The sequence below is a fragment of the Tursiops truncatus genome, chromosome 8 (assembly GCF_011762595.2).
Source record: "Tursiops truncatus isolate mTurTru1 chromosome 8, mTurTru1.mat.Y, whole genome shotgun sequence".
Lineage (NCBI taxonomy): Eukaryota > Metazoa > Chordata > Mammalia > Artiodactyla > Delphinidae > Tursiops > Tursiops truncatus.
The window spans coordinates 29833308-29849257 of NC_047041.1; the positions used below are offsets into that span (position 1 = coordinate 29833308).

Sequence of the window (15950 nt, forward strand, 5' to 3'; positions counted from 1 at the left end):
TCAAAGAAGAAGTACATGACATTTTGAATAAAGGATATAAAAAAGACCAGAATCATGGAATTTAAACTGTTCGCTGAAATTAGATATAAGTATTCCAAGAGAGATATCTGTTATTATATGACAAGTATACTAGAAGAAATAAAAGCATACAGGCAAGTTGGAAGTTATGACTAGTTAGGAACTTACCGCTGACAGCAGATCATAAGATTCAAAAACCACTTAAGATAATAAACCTTCCCCCAACCCTCTAGATTCTACAATAGTTTACCTAATTCTTCTGGTAAATGCTTCCCAGCTATAATACCTACAACTTATTATAATGAACTTTTAGTTTTTAGGTAAACTAAACAATCAATAATGATAAATCATCATATTTTGACAAGGAGAATATTATATAGTATGGAAAGGGAATTTATGGCACAACTGTTAAAAATTACCTTTGGATCAAAAGATCCTTTATTTTTAAAAAGAAGTTCTTCAACACTCTCTCTTATTTCCTTTGGAATATTTCGTGCATCAAAGGTTGCTATGTCTTCTTTCACACCTCTCTTTGCGAGGAAACTGAAATTAAAGCATAGTACTTCAAATAAGGCTAAATAAAGTTTGCTATTTTTAACAAAAATATCAATTTAACAAAGTGGTGTATACAATACTTTTAATCTATTAGTTAACCAAAAATAGGGTACTTTTAAAGTACTTAAGCTTCTAAAGTACCATTCGTCATTTTTTATAGACGAGGATCTCCAGAAAGATGCACAACAGTTTTTCTAATGTTCTGTGAATACACTGAAGCAATAAAATGAAGGAATTATAATCTTGAACTCTACCCAAATCCCTTTTTGTGAGCCCCTGGGTACTAATACATTCTAGGATATGCAAGAAAATATTCTGACTCCTTTATAAGGAAGATTTTAAAGTGCTCCCTCAATCTAAATCTTCTCTCCCATTTCAGATAGAAAAAGAACTCTACTATCAGCCTAAGTCCTAAATGGAATTGAACAACAGCACAAACCACAATACCATTGTTATACTGTGAAACCTAAAGCTGCATAATTGCATACTGAGTTAATAATCAGCCTTTTCTCTTCCAGTTTACATCACTCTTATATAATTTATGGGGCTCTCGCCTGCTCCCTGTGTCTCTCTGTCTCTGCCAAGAATCCAAGATTCTTTTTGAGAATAGTGACTATATTTACTTCATCAGTAAATCACAGTAAACACAATGCTCTATACTGTGTGAGGACCAAATAAATATTTGTTTATTAAGATGTTCTTAAAGACTTTAAGGCATTCCTGTTTTCCTTTGACACTTTTAACAATCACTTATAGAGAAAGGAAAATATAGATCTTGATATATGATTACATAGACCATCTTGAAATATCAGGGGAAAGTGTGTAACCAGGTAGGTACTTAGATGAAATTCAGTTTGAGAAGCAATATAAGAAATATTTAAAAATACAAAAGAATGTATAATTCATTGGTGAAATAACATTTTTCACAAATTCAAAAACTTACCTTTTCATGCTCACCCAAGATGTATCAAAGATACCCATTATTCTTAAAACTCCTTCAAGAATGTCCCTGATTACATCAGGTGGCATACGCAGTGAACGAATTTCTGAAAGAGATTCTGGCTTAATGTTTCCAACTGCTAGTTTAGCTTCATTGACTAGAGGCTAGAACACGAAAAGGGCGTTTTTACTTTCAAAAAATATATATAAAAAAATCACTAACTCTTTACAAATAATGTTTTATTGTCATTTTATTAAAAATGACTCTAGTTATTAATATCCGTTCTCTTCAAATATCAAAATGCCCTGAAACACACGAAGTACAAAATGTTCAAATTGAGAAAGTAAGAGTTTCTTCTCACCATAACTACAACAGTCTAATTTGGAAAATCTAATTTGTTTTGAGACAATTTGCCATTTTCAAGAGGCTCTTTATATGCTAAGACTTGTTTGCTTATTTAATCAAGTCTCAAGAAAAAAAGCCTAAGAGTTTATCTACAAAATATTTTTTCCTCTACAGTCAAAACAACATGGTTCACACAAAACAAAGATTATTTTTAACAACCATCAGTTAATTTGCTTACTCCTCCTAGCAGATTTTCCTTCCCGCTTCTCTTTTATAAATAGTATTGAGTGAAAGCCACATTGATAATACTATTAGAAAGTGACTTATGCTTTAAACTCCTATGTAAAGTTGGTAATCAAAAATGTAAATGGCTCTTACACTGTTTCCTTTTTTTTTTTAACTTACCTGTACTTCTTTTAATTCATCATCAATTTTGTTTTTCCTTTCTTCAATTTTAATGACTTCTTCTGCTATTCTGTGCTTTAGTCTTTCAAGTTCTGTCTTTTGTTCACTAGCATCCTACAGGAATATTTAAATAGCATTCCAATCAATTTTAATGCACTCAACATTTAAAAGCATGATACCAAAAATGTTATTTTAAAATAGCACTTTCTATTAAATGCTTTTCTAATATTAATTGGCATAAGAGTTTCTAAAATGCCTAGGAAACATGATATAAATTACTCTATGTTTACTATTAAGAAGTATGCTTTATTTATTTTTTTCTGAATAGCAAAGTAATAAATGCTTACTATTTAAAAATCAAACATGTCCGAAATGCATAATTTAGAAAATGATCATAATAATATACATTTAACACTTGCAACAACCCTGAGATAAATATTATGCTTATTTCATAAATAAGAAAACTGAAAATAGAAGTCTTCTATAATTCTAATAGTAGAATAGTAATAATTCTTAGAGACAATCTATAGTATATTAGAACTTTGTTTCTAGACTTTATTTTAGACAAAAATTAATTGAGGGCTTCCCTGGTGGCGCAGTGGTTGAGAATCTGCCTGCTAGCGCAGGGGACACAGGTTCGAGCCCTGGCCTGGGAAGATCCCACATGCCGTGGAGCAACAGGGCCCGTGAGCCACAACTACTGAGCCTGCACGTCTGGAGCCTGTGCTCCACAACAAAAGAGGCCACGATAGTGAGAGGCCCACGCACCGTGATGAAGAGTGGCCCCCGCTTGCCGCAACTAGAGAAAGCCCTTGCACAGAAATGAAGACCCAACACAGCCAAAAATAAATAAATAAATAAATAAATAAAAAGCCAAGCATTTAAAAAAAAGAGCAGGCTTTAAAAAAAAAAAAATTAATTGAAATCATGACACAATAATATGGCAAATATATGAACAAAAATTAGTAAAGATTCAAAGAACACTAAATGATATATTAACACATGACCTCTTTGCTCATGAATACAAAAATCAAGGGTCTCACATATATAAAAATGGATGAACATTATGAATGTTTGTGTTTGACTTATTTATTTATTATACTATAAAAAAAACCAAGGGAAAAAATTTGTCAAGAAACCTTCCAAGAATCCTAACAACAGTGATTCTCAACCATATTATAATCATTCAAGGAGTTTAAAAACTAATGCTTGGCATCCTCTCTAGACTTATTGTGGTAATCATGTCACATTATATACATATACAGAATCATTGTACACCTGAAACTAATATAGTGCTATGAGTCAATTATATCTCAATTAAATCAAAAAAAGAAGAGACCAGAGAGTTTTCTTCTCTCGCTCTCTCCCTTCCTGAACTGGAAGAAATAAATTTCTGTTGTTTAAACCAACAACAAGAACAATACTAACGCCTTGTGTCCTATTGCCAATATATTGATTCTTCAGGTACCTGACACGTGAGCGCAATTGATATCTTCTATGTTCCACAAGGGTTTCTACCTGTGTATCTCTGCTACCGCTCCTCAACAGGGAAAGTTCTTTTCTCCATCTCCACAATATCAAAATCACGCTTACAGGCCCAACTCAAGTGCTTCGTGTTTTATTAACCTACTTTTCCAATTGTAAGTTATATCTATTCTGAGTGACTACAGCATTTAGTGTGTTCTTTCCTTATGTCACAAACCTAGAGTTGCTAGCTTTAAAAGTTGTACGGTTTGGTTTTTAAGCTGTCTCTCCCTACCATACTTATGTATAAAATAACAAACAGAAATGTCTCCAATTTATAATTGAGCAAAATTATTAACTTATAATACAAGATGCAGAGTTATTCTTCTGGGTCTCTACTAAGTAATACAATTAGCTACAGTCTTAGAAATACTTCTTCCCAGAACAGTCCAGAGAAAAGAATAGCATAGTACTCAATGTATCTTAATAATGTTCACTAGTTTGAAGGTACATAGGCACACGGAGTGCTGAATATTTTCCTTTTGTAAATATATAGTTATCAATGATATTATTCTTTATGAAGCTTTTACTTTTTTCAAATTACTCTTTAAAGGTAAGAAATTTAAAGGTGTTCCAATCGCAGCTACAGAAGCTAGGAGAATATGGAACGATGCCTTCAATTTCCTGAAGGGAAAAAAAAGTATTTGACAGATACTCTTAACAATAAAAATGACTAGCTGCTTCAGATAAGTATTTATATTACTTTGGTTCTAAAATTCCTTGATAAAAAATTATGCTAAAATTTTACAGTATGAAAATTAAATTTATTATCTGATCTATTACTTCCAGGTCAGGCAGTCCATAAATTTATGTTGTAAACACTGAATGTGTATATAATCATCAATTATCTGCAAATGTTATTGCTTTGAAGATTTTCCATCTGCCAAGGAATTTATTTTGACATGCCAGGTGAAATCTTTTGCTTATGCCATTCAAATCAGTCCAGATAACCCTCTTGAGAAGTTCACAATAAACAAACCTCCCTTCCACGCTCAGATTTTCAATGAAGATGACCAAACATGAAAAGAAAGCTTTTTTTGTGAATAACTAAGAATTATTCTTTAACTGAGAATAAAGCAATCATGTAAGAAAAATAATAATAAAACATATTCAGAAGAAAAAAAATATTCAGGAAAAATGAAACTTCATAAAATATCCTCTGAGAGCTAGTTGGAGATACTGCAACAATGAGACAACAACAAATAAGGACACTACTGCCAAAAGGAAACATCTAGAGATTTTTTTAAATCTCCTGAGAAATAATTTAACAGAAATGAAAAACTCAATAGGAGGGTTAAAAAATAAAGTTGAAGAAATTTTGAAGAAAGTAGAGCACATAGAGAAGAAAAAAAGTGAGAAAATATAAGAAAATTAGAGAACCAGACCAGTAAGCCCAAAGCCCAAATAATAAGAAGAATTCTAAAAAGCAAGAACAGAGAAATAAAGGAAAAGGATTTATCAATAGAATAATTTAAGGAGATTTCCCAGAACTGAAGCAGATAAATTTTCAGGTAGAAAGAACCCACACTGGACACAGTGGATGAAAATAAACCTAAAGCAAAGCAAATCACCACATCTTTCAGAAAAATGGAAACAAAGATCTAAAATAGATTCCAAGAGAGAAAATAAAAAACAACAAGTCACCCCAAAACAGATCAGGAATTAAAATAGCTTTGAGTGTTTCAATCACAACAATGGAATCTAGGAGAAAATGGAACAATGCCTTCAAAATCCAGAATACTATTCCCAGCACACAACCAACCAACCAACCAAGGACAGAGAAGAATGTTCATATATGTGAGATCTCAAAATTTATCGCCCATGTATCCTTTCTCACCAAGCTTTTGGGGATAGGCTCCACAGAAACGAAGGCGTAAACCAAGATGGTAAAGAATGATCTCAGGACAGCAGCTGTAACCAGGCAAAAAATGAAACAAGCCAGAAGGCTCTAGGAGAGAATGCTACAGGTGGCTGATGAAAATTAAAAAATAGCTGAGGCCTTGTGAAGTCTTCACAGAATATTTAGAACACATTTTTAAATACGCAGTTTATGGAGTCATACCACTCCCCTTCCCAACTATCAGAAGTTTGGAAAAAAGGTTACTCTTTTGAGAAACTAAGTTAAAGAAGCTCTGGATTTGTAATTACCAGGCTAAGCACTACAAAGCTAAGGGCTAGAATGAGGTCTCATACTAAAAAATAAGGGGATTACATTTCCTTGCTGATTAATGATGTTGAGCATCTATCTTTTCATGTATTTACTGGCCCCTTTATAAGTCTTTTTTCATGAAGGGCAGGTTCAAATCTTTTGCCTATTTTTAAATTGAATTGTTAGTTTTATTAGCATTGAGTTGTAATCACTTCTATACATGCTGGATACAAGTCTTTTATCAAATACACGTTTGTAAATATTTTCTCCCAGTCTGTGACTTGCCTTTCATTTTCTTTGGAATTTATTTCAAAGAGCACAGGTTTTAATTTTGATAAGATCCTATTTATCATTTATTTTCTTCTTCTATTTTGGTATCATATCTAAGAAAGCTCTGCCTCACCCAACATCATAAAGATTTTCTCTCATATCTTCTTCTAAAGTTTTATAATTTTATGCTCTACATTTAGGTCTATGATCCATGTCAAGTTACGTTTCATATAAGTTGTAAGGTAAAGGTTTGAGGGTTTTTTTTCCTCTCTTCATGGATCTCCAAATATTCCAGTACCATTTTTTAAAAAGACCACCCTTTCCCCATTTAAACAGTATTTTTGTATACAATTAATTGACCATGTATGCATGAGTCTGTTTCTGGATGCCACAGTGTTCCGATAGTCGATATGCCTATCATTACACCAATATTACCCTACCTTGACTACTGTAGCTTTATAGTAAGTCTTTATATCATAAGCCCTCCAACTTTGTTATTTTTAAGACTTTTTTATACTATTTACTTTTACTGAGATATATACACTAGTCTGATAAACACTGAAGTTAATTTAAATAAAAGAGGCATTGGACTTCAAGTAAGGTTAATAGTCACCCACATTGAGATGGGGAAACATATTTAAGACAAATCAGGGAGGTAAAACTAATAGAATTTAATGATTCATTAGAGTCATGAATTGAGGGAACAGAAATCTAACAATTTATAAATTCTGTCTTGAATAATTAGCTATAGTGTAGTACCATAAACTGAGGGAAGGAATACAGAAAAGGAAATTATAAGTTCAGTTTTTAATCTGTTTTGAATTGTGAGACTTTCAAGAAGACATGTCTAACAGATAATCGGCTATTTGAGTCTGAAGTTCAGAGGAAGGATAGGGCTGAAGGACAAAAAAGATGGATTTGGTGGTAATCAGTATGTAATCAGTACTAAAAAGCAAGGTAATGGACAGAAGCATACTGAGAGGGTGTGCAAATGTAAAAGAATACCCAAGCAAGAAAGAACAGAGAGAAATCTCCCTTGAGAGGGTTCAACAAAAGAAAGGCAATGTTAAAAGAGGATATAAACAAAATATTAAAAATATCATGAAAGTATAAATAGAATGAATAGATTTATTTTGTAAATCGTGAGAATATTTAAAACAGGGAAAACCCCTGAAGCCTAAAAGAGATATTAAGAAAAATAAAAGGAAATATTAACTAACAGAGGGTAAACAAAATCAGTTACAGACAAACCTACACCAATTAAAATGTTTATATTTTTATATTATAGATAAATTAGTGTATGAACAATTGAGGATAATATAGTTTTGATTTCAAACAATATGGGAAAATAACACATTCTTCCACAAAAGTTCAAGTACACAACGCTATCAGTCTACTCAGCACAGACAAGCAATATTTTTTAAATCCACATAAGTAAAAATGTCATTTTTCACACTGACTGACAATCAGGCATAAATGACCTTTCTATCGTTTGCATCGTTGAGCTTACTCTAAACATTACCTGCATTGATACTGTGATCTCTTGAAGAGCAGAATCTGCTTCATCTTGCTTAGTTTTAAGTAATACACTTTGTTCTCCAGCTTTTCTGTTCAGTTCATCCACGAGAGCTTTAGCTTCATTTAGTTTAGATACACCAGCCTACATTAATAAAATGTTGATTGACAATATTAAAAGAAAAGGAATTTTATATACATACAGTAAACAAAGTCTATAAGAAAGAATCAAGCATAAATGTAAATGTGTACATATACTACATTTGCAAGTGGACTTAGGTATTTTCGTCTTGCCGATTATAATGATTTATTCAACTGTGTACTCATTAAGATGTAGTAAAAGACTCCACAGAGGCTTTAGAGAAAGATAGATTTTAAAGCATCACAGTAAAGCTGAACGGATCAACATATATTAGATATTAGATAGCTTAAATAGTAGGGTTTTTACTCACTGCATTAGACAGGAAGGAAAATAGAAAAGAAAAAAAATTCTGTAAACCCTTCCCATTTTTCAGTCTCATTGGTTGGGCAGAAGGACTCAGGGGCCACTCTTTTTATATTGGACGTGACTTGGTTTGTCTGTCCACTACCCAACTATTTTATAAGAGACTGCCTTACAAATGGGTCTGGTAAGCAATCACTCAAAATGCTTCAGCTATTCTTTGGGTGGTTGTTTGACCATGGCCATTATAACACGCCTGGCCATTATAACACCCCATTCCACAGCCCATGGATAATCCAAGGAATAAACATGAAAAATATTCCCTCTCTTCTTTAATATGATTGGGTTTTTGTCACATAACAAATCAGAAGATTTGGAAAGATAGTAATGGCAAAAAAAAAGGAATGTAAATAGTATTTACTGAGCACCCAGCACAGAGGACAGGCATCACGCTGGTTCTTTACGTTTGAATTTTATCTAATGTACTCAACACATTCACCCAATTAAGCTGCAACTCAGTGATTTTAAGTGATTTACCTGAAACACCATAGAGAACTAAATCAGGAAATTACCCCTCCAAAGCATGTAGAGTTAGTGGCTTAATATAAATGAAAGTGAATCATTAGAAAGAAGAATAAAGATAACTCTGCCAATTAATGTTCCTAGTTTACGACCCTCACAAAGAGAAGCAAGAACTTGGCAGAGGAAATGCTCTCTGACAGAATCTGAAGCTGACATTCTAATACCATGCTTAAGTTTAAGCTCTGCAGTTAGAGAAATACAAAAAGAAAACTGTTCAGAACGTACCAAGTCAAGTGACATGGATAAGAAGATGTTTATAAAATATAATTTTAAGAATATATTTTAAAAATATAATTATAAATATAATTTAAAGTTTATTATAAAGCATAATATTGGATATTACGTGTTAATTAATAATAGGCATTTCTGATTTCTAAAACACATTTATATGAAAAAGACATTTAAAGACAGCACCATAAACTATCAAAAACACATAAATACCATGTAGTGAAGAAATAATTATTCAAACAAAAAAAAAATTACAAAACCATTACTATAATCTAGTGGGCTATAAAGACAGGTAAGTGAGACAGTTTTCCAAGACATTTAATACAGTACAATATTTATTTATATTAAGTATGGCAACATGGCATTGTGATTTACATAATCCTTGTCCCCTATGTATAGATAAAATAATTTAAGATTACCAATATTGTACCTGCAAATGACTTTGTCTTTTTAATAATTCCTTTCTCTTGCTGCTATTAATGGCAGAATACACACGTAAAAAGGTCATATATCGGCTTGGTGTAGCACCATATGCTTTACAAGACTCGTGGATTAATAAAAATGATTTTAGAAAATCAGGATCAACTAGAAAGAGAAAAAAATGACTTAATATAAGTACGATCCATTAAGAATTAGAGAAAATGAACTTAACTATATTTATTCTTGCCAGATACTTCTAAGCAATGAAATTATAAATATGAGATAACATCTTTGCCTTAAAGGTGCACAGGCATTCCTATCCATTCACAACTTCCATTTTTCTTATTAATTTTGTATTATTAATTTCATTGGTCTCTATCCTTCCACTGTAATATATTTCCCCTGACAATTTTTATTACTGCAAGAAAGATAAATCTATAGCTTGTCATAAAATATAAATTAACTGGAACTACATAATATGTAATCCAAAAGCAAGCTCACTAAAAGCTACTTGAATGGAAAAGAGATACCAAACCAAGTAACACCTATCCACTCTTATTTACACAGGGAGAAACAGGACTTCAAAAGCCAAAAAATTAAGAACAAGTTCCCATTAGATCCAATATATACAAGACCAAACATACCGTCTCCCTCTCGTGGTCTCAACCTATTTCCCTCTGTATTCCCTACCTCAGTGAATAAAATCAACTTCTAATGAATTTTCCAAGCAGAACCCTGAGAAATATTCTTGCATCCTTCTTCTTCCTTGCATTCAACAGCCATTACATAACCAAGTCCTCTTTAGATTACCTCCTAATATCTCCCCAAGTCCATTCCTTCCTCTTAGATTAGAAGGCAATAGCCTTCTATACTGGTCTACAGTACCTCTGGTTTCTCTGTACACCAATCTATTTTTCATAACTGAAGAAAGGGGTACACGCAGAGACTTACATTTCTAAAACAAGCCTCTGGTTACATCTCTACCAAAAATCTCTCAATTATTCCAAATCACCCACAAGTCAGAATCCAAATTCCTTCTTTAGCATGACATGGAAGGCTCTTCCTTACCCAACCCTGCCTACCTTTTTCTCTTCATCTAGTACTCTACTATTTATTATATCCTATGTCTTAGCCCTTCAGGGTATTTATAGTTCCATAAAAATGCCTATTTTATTTCTTCAAGCCTTTTCCATGCTAGTCACTCTAACCAGAATGACCTTCCCCAAACTGCCCGTCTGGGCAAAGTGCATTTCCTTTAGTATCTGCTAGGTAGAGGCTTTACTTTCCAATGTACTTCATATAAACTTCTACCATCACTTATCCTGCTATACCAAAATTTTATGTTTATATATAACATATTTCTTGCTACCACTAGATTATCCTAAGTCATCTCCAGTATCCAGTCCAGTACCTAATATAAAACAAGTTCAATAAATATTTAATAATTAGATGGTTAGATTAAATAAATGAATAAATATGCTATGGTATAAAAGAAAAAGACCACAGTCAAAGTTAATGTGGAAATGGAGAAAATAAAGAGAACATTATAGTTAAGAAAATATTATGTCCATACTCAAAGAATCATAACACAATTTTGCATATGAATTGAGTGCTTTGACATACCTAAGTGATAAGCTAATATGAAAAGTTTAGGCTATTAGCCCAAAACCCTATATAAGTAAGTCCTTTAGATCATTTGGGTCAAAAATGTACATTTCTAATGTCTTAATTTTAAACAACAGATATGCTGTTAGGTCCTATATGAAATGACATAAACATTAGTTTTAAAAAAAGAGGGCTTAAAAGTTTAGTTTGCATCAAAAAACCTAACTTAGTTAGTTTAGCATTATTCCAGTTCATAATCATCATGAATCTTTAATGGATCTATAACATTAGAAATCAGGAATTATTTCATCAATAAAAATCAGATAAAGTCAATTTCATCAAAATACTACCTGAGTTTTTTTTCTTTTCTTCTTTTCTTTTTTGGTCGCTATATTTTTCTTCACCATCTGTTTCACTGAATAACATTTCAGGTATCTAAAATAGGAAGAGCATTTCTTTAAACCTCAATTCAGTAGGAAAAAAGTTTAAGTAAATCCAATATCAGAGGTTAAAAAACCTTTAACACACACACACCCCAAAAAAAGAAAAAAAGAAACAGTCTCAATTGGACTTTTCTTCTAGGATTCTTTAGAGGACATTATTTCCTAGTCAAGATTTTGTCACATATCAACCATTAATGTATTGCAAATTAATAGCATATAGAAAAGCTTCAACATCTCGCTTGAAAAATGATTAGAGTTTTTGAAATGAAGAAAATCACATTTTTGATTGAATTAGAAAATAATCACAGATGCCATTTAAAATAGTAAAATAATAAAATAAATGTTTTATTTGGCATCAAACTAATAAAATGCCTTCATGGCATAAAGGAATAGGAAGGAAGCTTAGCTTTCTTAAATAAGAAATAACTAAAACTAAACAAAAATAATTTCATAATTGATAATTAACATAACTGCCATCAACATAATTGATAATTCTAAAAACTATCTATTGTCTATAGCTAGGTTTTTGCCACTATCACAAATAAGAAAATAAAGTTCCATGAACAGATATCATCATTATTAAAGAAAATATTATAATCTTATAAGAATACTATTTCAAAATATACAAAAAAAATTTTTAACTCTATTTCTGGGAAAAAGAAAATAAGTAGAACTCTGAAATTTTAAAATTAAGCCAAAACCTTCAACTTCTTTCATCTGATACAGTTAATATTCCTAACAAGAGGAAGTACAAGTAATCTAGGTAATTAGGTCAAAAAATCATTTTCTGAATTTCTCAGACTGAATAAACCATTAAGCCAAAAGATTCCTTAACTAATGGAAAGTTTGAAAGTGCCATGGTTCTTGAGCCAAAGAACATTTATTTTTTCAAATACCTTCACTGATTTCTGAAAAAACACTTAAGTAACTGTGAGAATATTTTAAATATACACTTTTAAATCAATGGAAATTTGTTTCTTTGGAAACTTACTTTCTTGAAAATTTTATCCCTTATATTAGTTAGCGGGATTGTGGTAATCATTTCACAACATAAAAATATACAAAACAACATGTTGTATACCTTAAATATATACAATTTTATGTGTCAGTTATACCTCAATAAAGTTGGGAGGGGTAGGAAACATTCTATCCCTAAACGATATTCTACATTAGCAAAGTTTTCCTGCCTGGATTTACCCACATTCCCCTTTGCCTCCACTCTCCCTCCTTGGGGATAAAAATGGCACTTTCTAAAAAGAATTGAATAAGTATATTAACCCTATTAATTCCTATTAATACCCTGACCTCTCGATTCCTTGAATTCTTCTCCTTCTGTTTTCTATCACCTTTTTCCCGGCCACTCACCCCCACTTCAAAGGGTCACACCCTGATACCTTGTCACTAACAGCAACTGCAATCATTTCATAATCTCACTTTCAAATATCCCACTCTTCTACCACTACACTCCTGTCTTCCCAGCTCATTCCATTTGCAATGTCAATCATCCTCAGACTCCACCAAGACCTACAATCTATTAATTTAACAATCTTTATACTGTCATTCACCATCTTCCTACCATAATTTCTCAGCTCCCTTGGCCTTCACTTGCTTTGTCATACTCGAGTAGCAAAGCAAAGCCCCAATCCTGGTTAAATGCAAGTCACCACCTATTGAAGGTCTGCACCTATGAGTGCACATGTAACTGGAGAAAAAACACACAACTATGCTGATTGGCCTCACTGAACTTTATAATCACTAACCTCACGTGAACCCTTAATGCTACCTAGCTATTATACTCCATTCTCCTAAACCTTTCACTCTTTCCCTCTTCCAAACTACTATTTTGCATATCCTCTAATATCTCTTCAAGACTCCAAAATCTGTTCCCTCAACTTTTCTCTCAATTGATAATCTTACCTCCTATTTCATTGGGAAAACAGAAACATCCAGAAGTGTCCAAAACTTCCCATACCACACTTGCCCACCTACTTGGAACTGTGCCCCTGTACTCTGCTTCCCTTCCTGTTATTAAGGATAATGCTTCCATTCTACAAGCAAAGGCCTATCCTTAATTGTTTCATTTGTGCAATAGACCCATATGCTGTCTACTACCCAAGGATGTTGCTCTAGCAATTTTCCCGTCTTTCATGTAACATACATGTTTTGCATCTTTTTTGCATTCCCAACAGTGTATGAAAATGCTACAGTTTGTCTCAACTTAAAATTTTTTTAAAAAAGAAAGAAAGCATTTTAACCCCCACTTCCTCCAGTTACTGACCCATTTTTATCTTCTACTTCATAACAAAATTCCTCAAAAGAGGCGACCATATTCACTCTCCACTCTTCTCATTCTTTCTGAAACAGGTCAATATGTTTTTTCTCCACTACTCACTGAAACTGCTTTATCAAAGTCACTAATGAACGCCATGCTGTTAAATGCAACAATCAGTTCCCAGGCCTTGTCTACCTTCATGTGTCACCATTCATCCTTCCTCACTCCTTTGAAATGCTGTCTTCACTTGGCTTCTAGGCTTCACTTGTCTACACGCTCTCCTGCTTTCCTATTTCCCAAGCAGTTCCTTCTCAGTATCCTTTGCTGGTTCCTGGTCTTCATCTCAACCTCTTAATGTTGAAGTGCCCCAGAGTTCGGCCTTTGCATCTCTCCTCTCTTTGCCAACATTCACTTCCTTCGTGATATTTTTTTCTCACAGTTTTAAATGCCAGCTATACTCTGATAATTCCCACAATTTTACCTGTATGCCTGACCTTTTCCCCGTTCTCATATATCCAAATGTCTTCTCAATCTTCCAGCTCAGATGTCTAACACCTCATATTTCACACATCTAAAACTGAAAACCTCATATTCTCCTCCCAAAATGTTCTTCTCAAAGTCTCCCCTCAACTGACAGGTATTCCATCCTTCCAGGTGCTCAAGCCAACAGTCTTGGAGGTATCCTTAACTCCTCACTTTCCCTTACACCTTATTACAATTTGTCAACAAATCTTATCGTTTCTACTGCAAAACATACCCAGTATCTACCACTTCTCACCACCTCTACCACTACATCCTGAGAGCAAGCCATCCTCGTCTCTTGCCGAATTACTCAATAGCTTTATGACTGCTTCCTCCTTGTCTTCTATGGTCTATTTTCAGCTCAGAAGCCAGAGTAGTACCATTAAACCATTAGAATAGTTTTGCTCAAAAGCCTCCAAGGGATCCCTTACTTGTTTCCAGGAAAGCCAAAATCCTTATAATAGCATCCAAAGCCCCACCCTAACCTTTCTCTTACTTCACTGACCTCATCTGCAACTACTCTCGCCTTTATCGCTCTGTTACAAATGAACTGGCTTCTTGCTGATCCTCAGAATCACCAGGCATGCTCTCATCTCAGGTTCTTCACCTAGAAAGCTTTCCCCCCAAATATCCCCCAAAAGAGTGTAAATTCCATGAGGGCAGGGACTTTTGTCTTTTTCTCTGCTATATCCCCAATATATGGAATAGTGGCATGTATTAGGCACCCAATAATTACTAATTCTTAATGAATACCTCTTGTTCATTGGCCTCCACAGACTAGAATAACTTTCCTCTCCTTTACCTACTTACTGAAATCTAACTAAAATATCATCTCAACTCTAAAACCTTGTCTATTATCTCAAATTACACTCCTTCCTCTGAATCATGACAGGCATTAGTCTGCACTTCTACTATACAAAAATAAAGAAATGAATGATTGGGAATATGAGTATCATTCAAAAAGACAATATTGAAAATTATTATTAATTCAAATGAAGCGATATAAAAGGCTTCCAGCTGAGACGGTGCTATGAGTTCACAATTTAAACTCATCCCCCTCTGAACACATATCATAGCAATAACAGATTTTTTAAAAAGCATCTAAATTTTAATTTAAACAACAGCTAATATTATTGCTGTGATATTTTTATCATAAGCTAGCCTATAATAGGCTAAATAATGAAATGCATAAAATTTTTAAGGTACAATAATATCTCTGTGGTCCTTAATTAAGAACATAATCTTCCACCTAAAATTCTATACTCAACTAAACTATCAAATACAAGAGTATGAAGAAAAGAGTTATTTTCAAACTTATGAGAGATTTTCAGTGCCACAATTAAGGTAATATTATAATAAACACCAAAGGGAAGTTGTGACAATCAATAACTTTAAAAAAAATGTGCTTACTTTTTACTTCCATATTTAAACATTAAACTTACTTTCTTCATACTGCTATGTGACCAACCCTCCATCCACAACACCTGGCATTTCTTATGCAAAGCAGGATTACTCTCACAGTTTATTATGAAGTTTAAATTTGCAGAATCCATTATCAAGACAATATGCAAGTTTTGTTGAATTCCTAAAAAATAAGAAAATTATACTCTTGGAATATTACAATAATAATAATTGAAGAAACCTATATATGGTCTGGTTTTATGAAATTAAAATGTTTTGAAATGGGATGGTAGGAGCTGTTTATAAAAAGAACA

The 15950-nt window shown here is 32.9% G+C and overlaps 1 protein-coding gene across 5 annotated transcripts in view; it reads right to left on the reverse strand.

Moving 5' to 3' along the window:
* The window catches only part of DYNC2H1 (dynein cytoplasmic 2 heavy chain 1), a 369486-nt gene that overhangs the window by 243302 nt on the left and 110234 nt on the right, over window positions 1–15950 (reverse strand). For all 5 annotated transcript variants that reach the window (XM_073808267.1, XM_073808266.1, XM_073808265.1 and 2 more), the window contains 7 exons: window positions 15678–15820; window positions 11349–11433; window positions 9404–9558; window positions 7729–7866; window positions 2264–2377; window positions 1517–1677; window positions 438–561 (listed from right to left, as the gene is read on the reverse strand). In XM_073808267.1, coding sequence (XP_073664368.1) covers window positions 438–561; window positions 1517–1677; window positions 2264–2377; window positions 7729–7866; window positions 9404–9558; window positions 11349–11433; window positions 15678–15820 — 920 coding nt within the window. The remainder of the gene's footprint in view (window positions 1–437; window positions 562–1516; window positions 1678–2263; window positions 2378–7728; window positions 7867–9403; window positions 9559–11348; window positions 11434–15677; window positions 15821–15950) is intronic.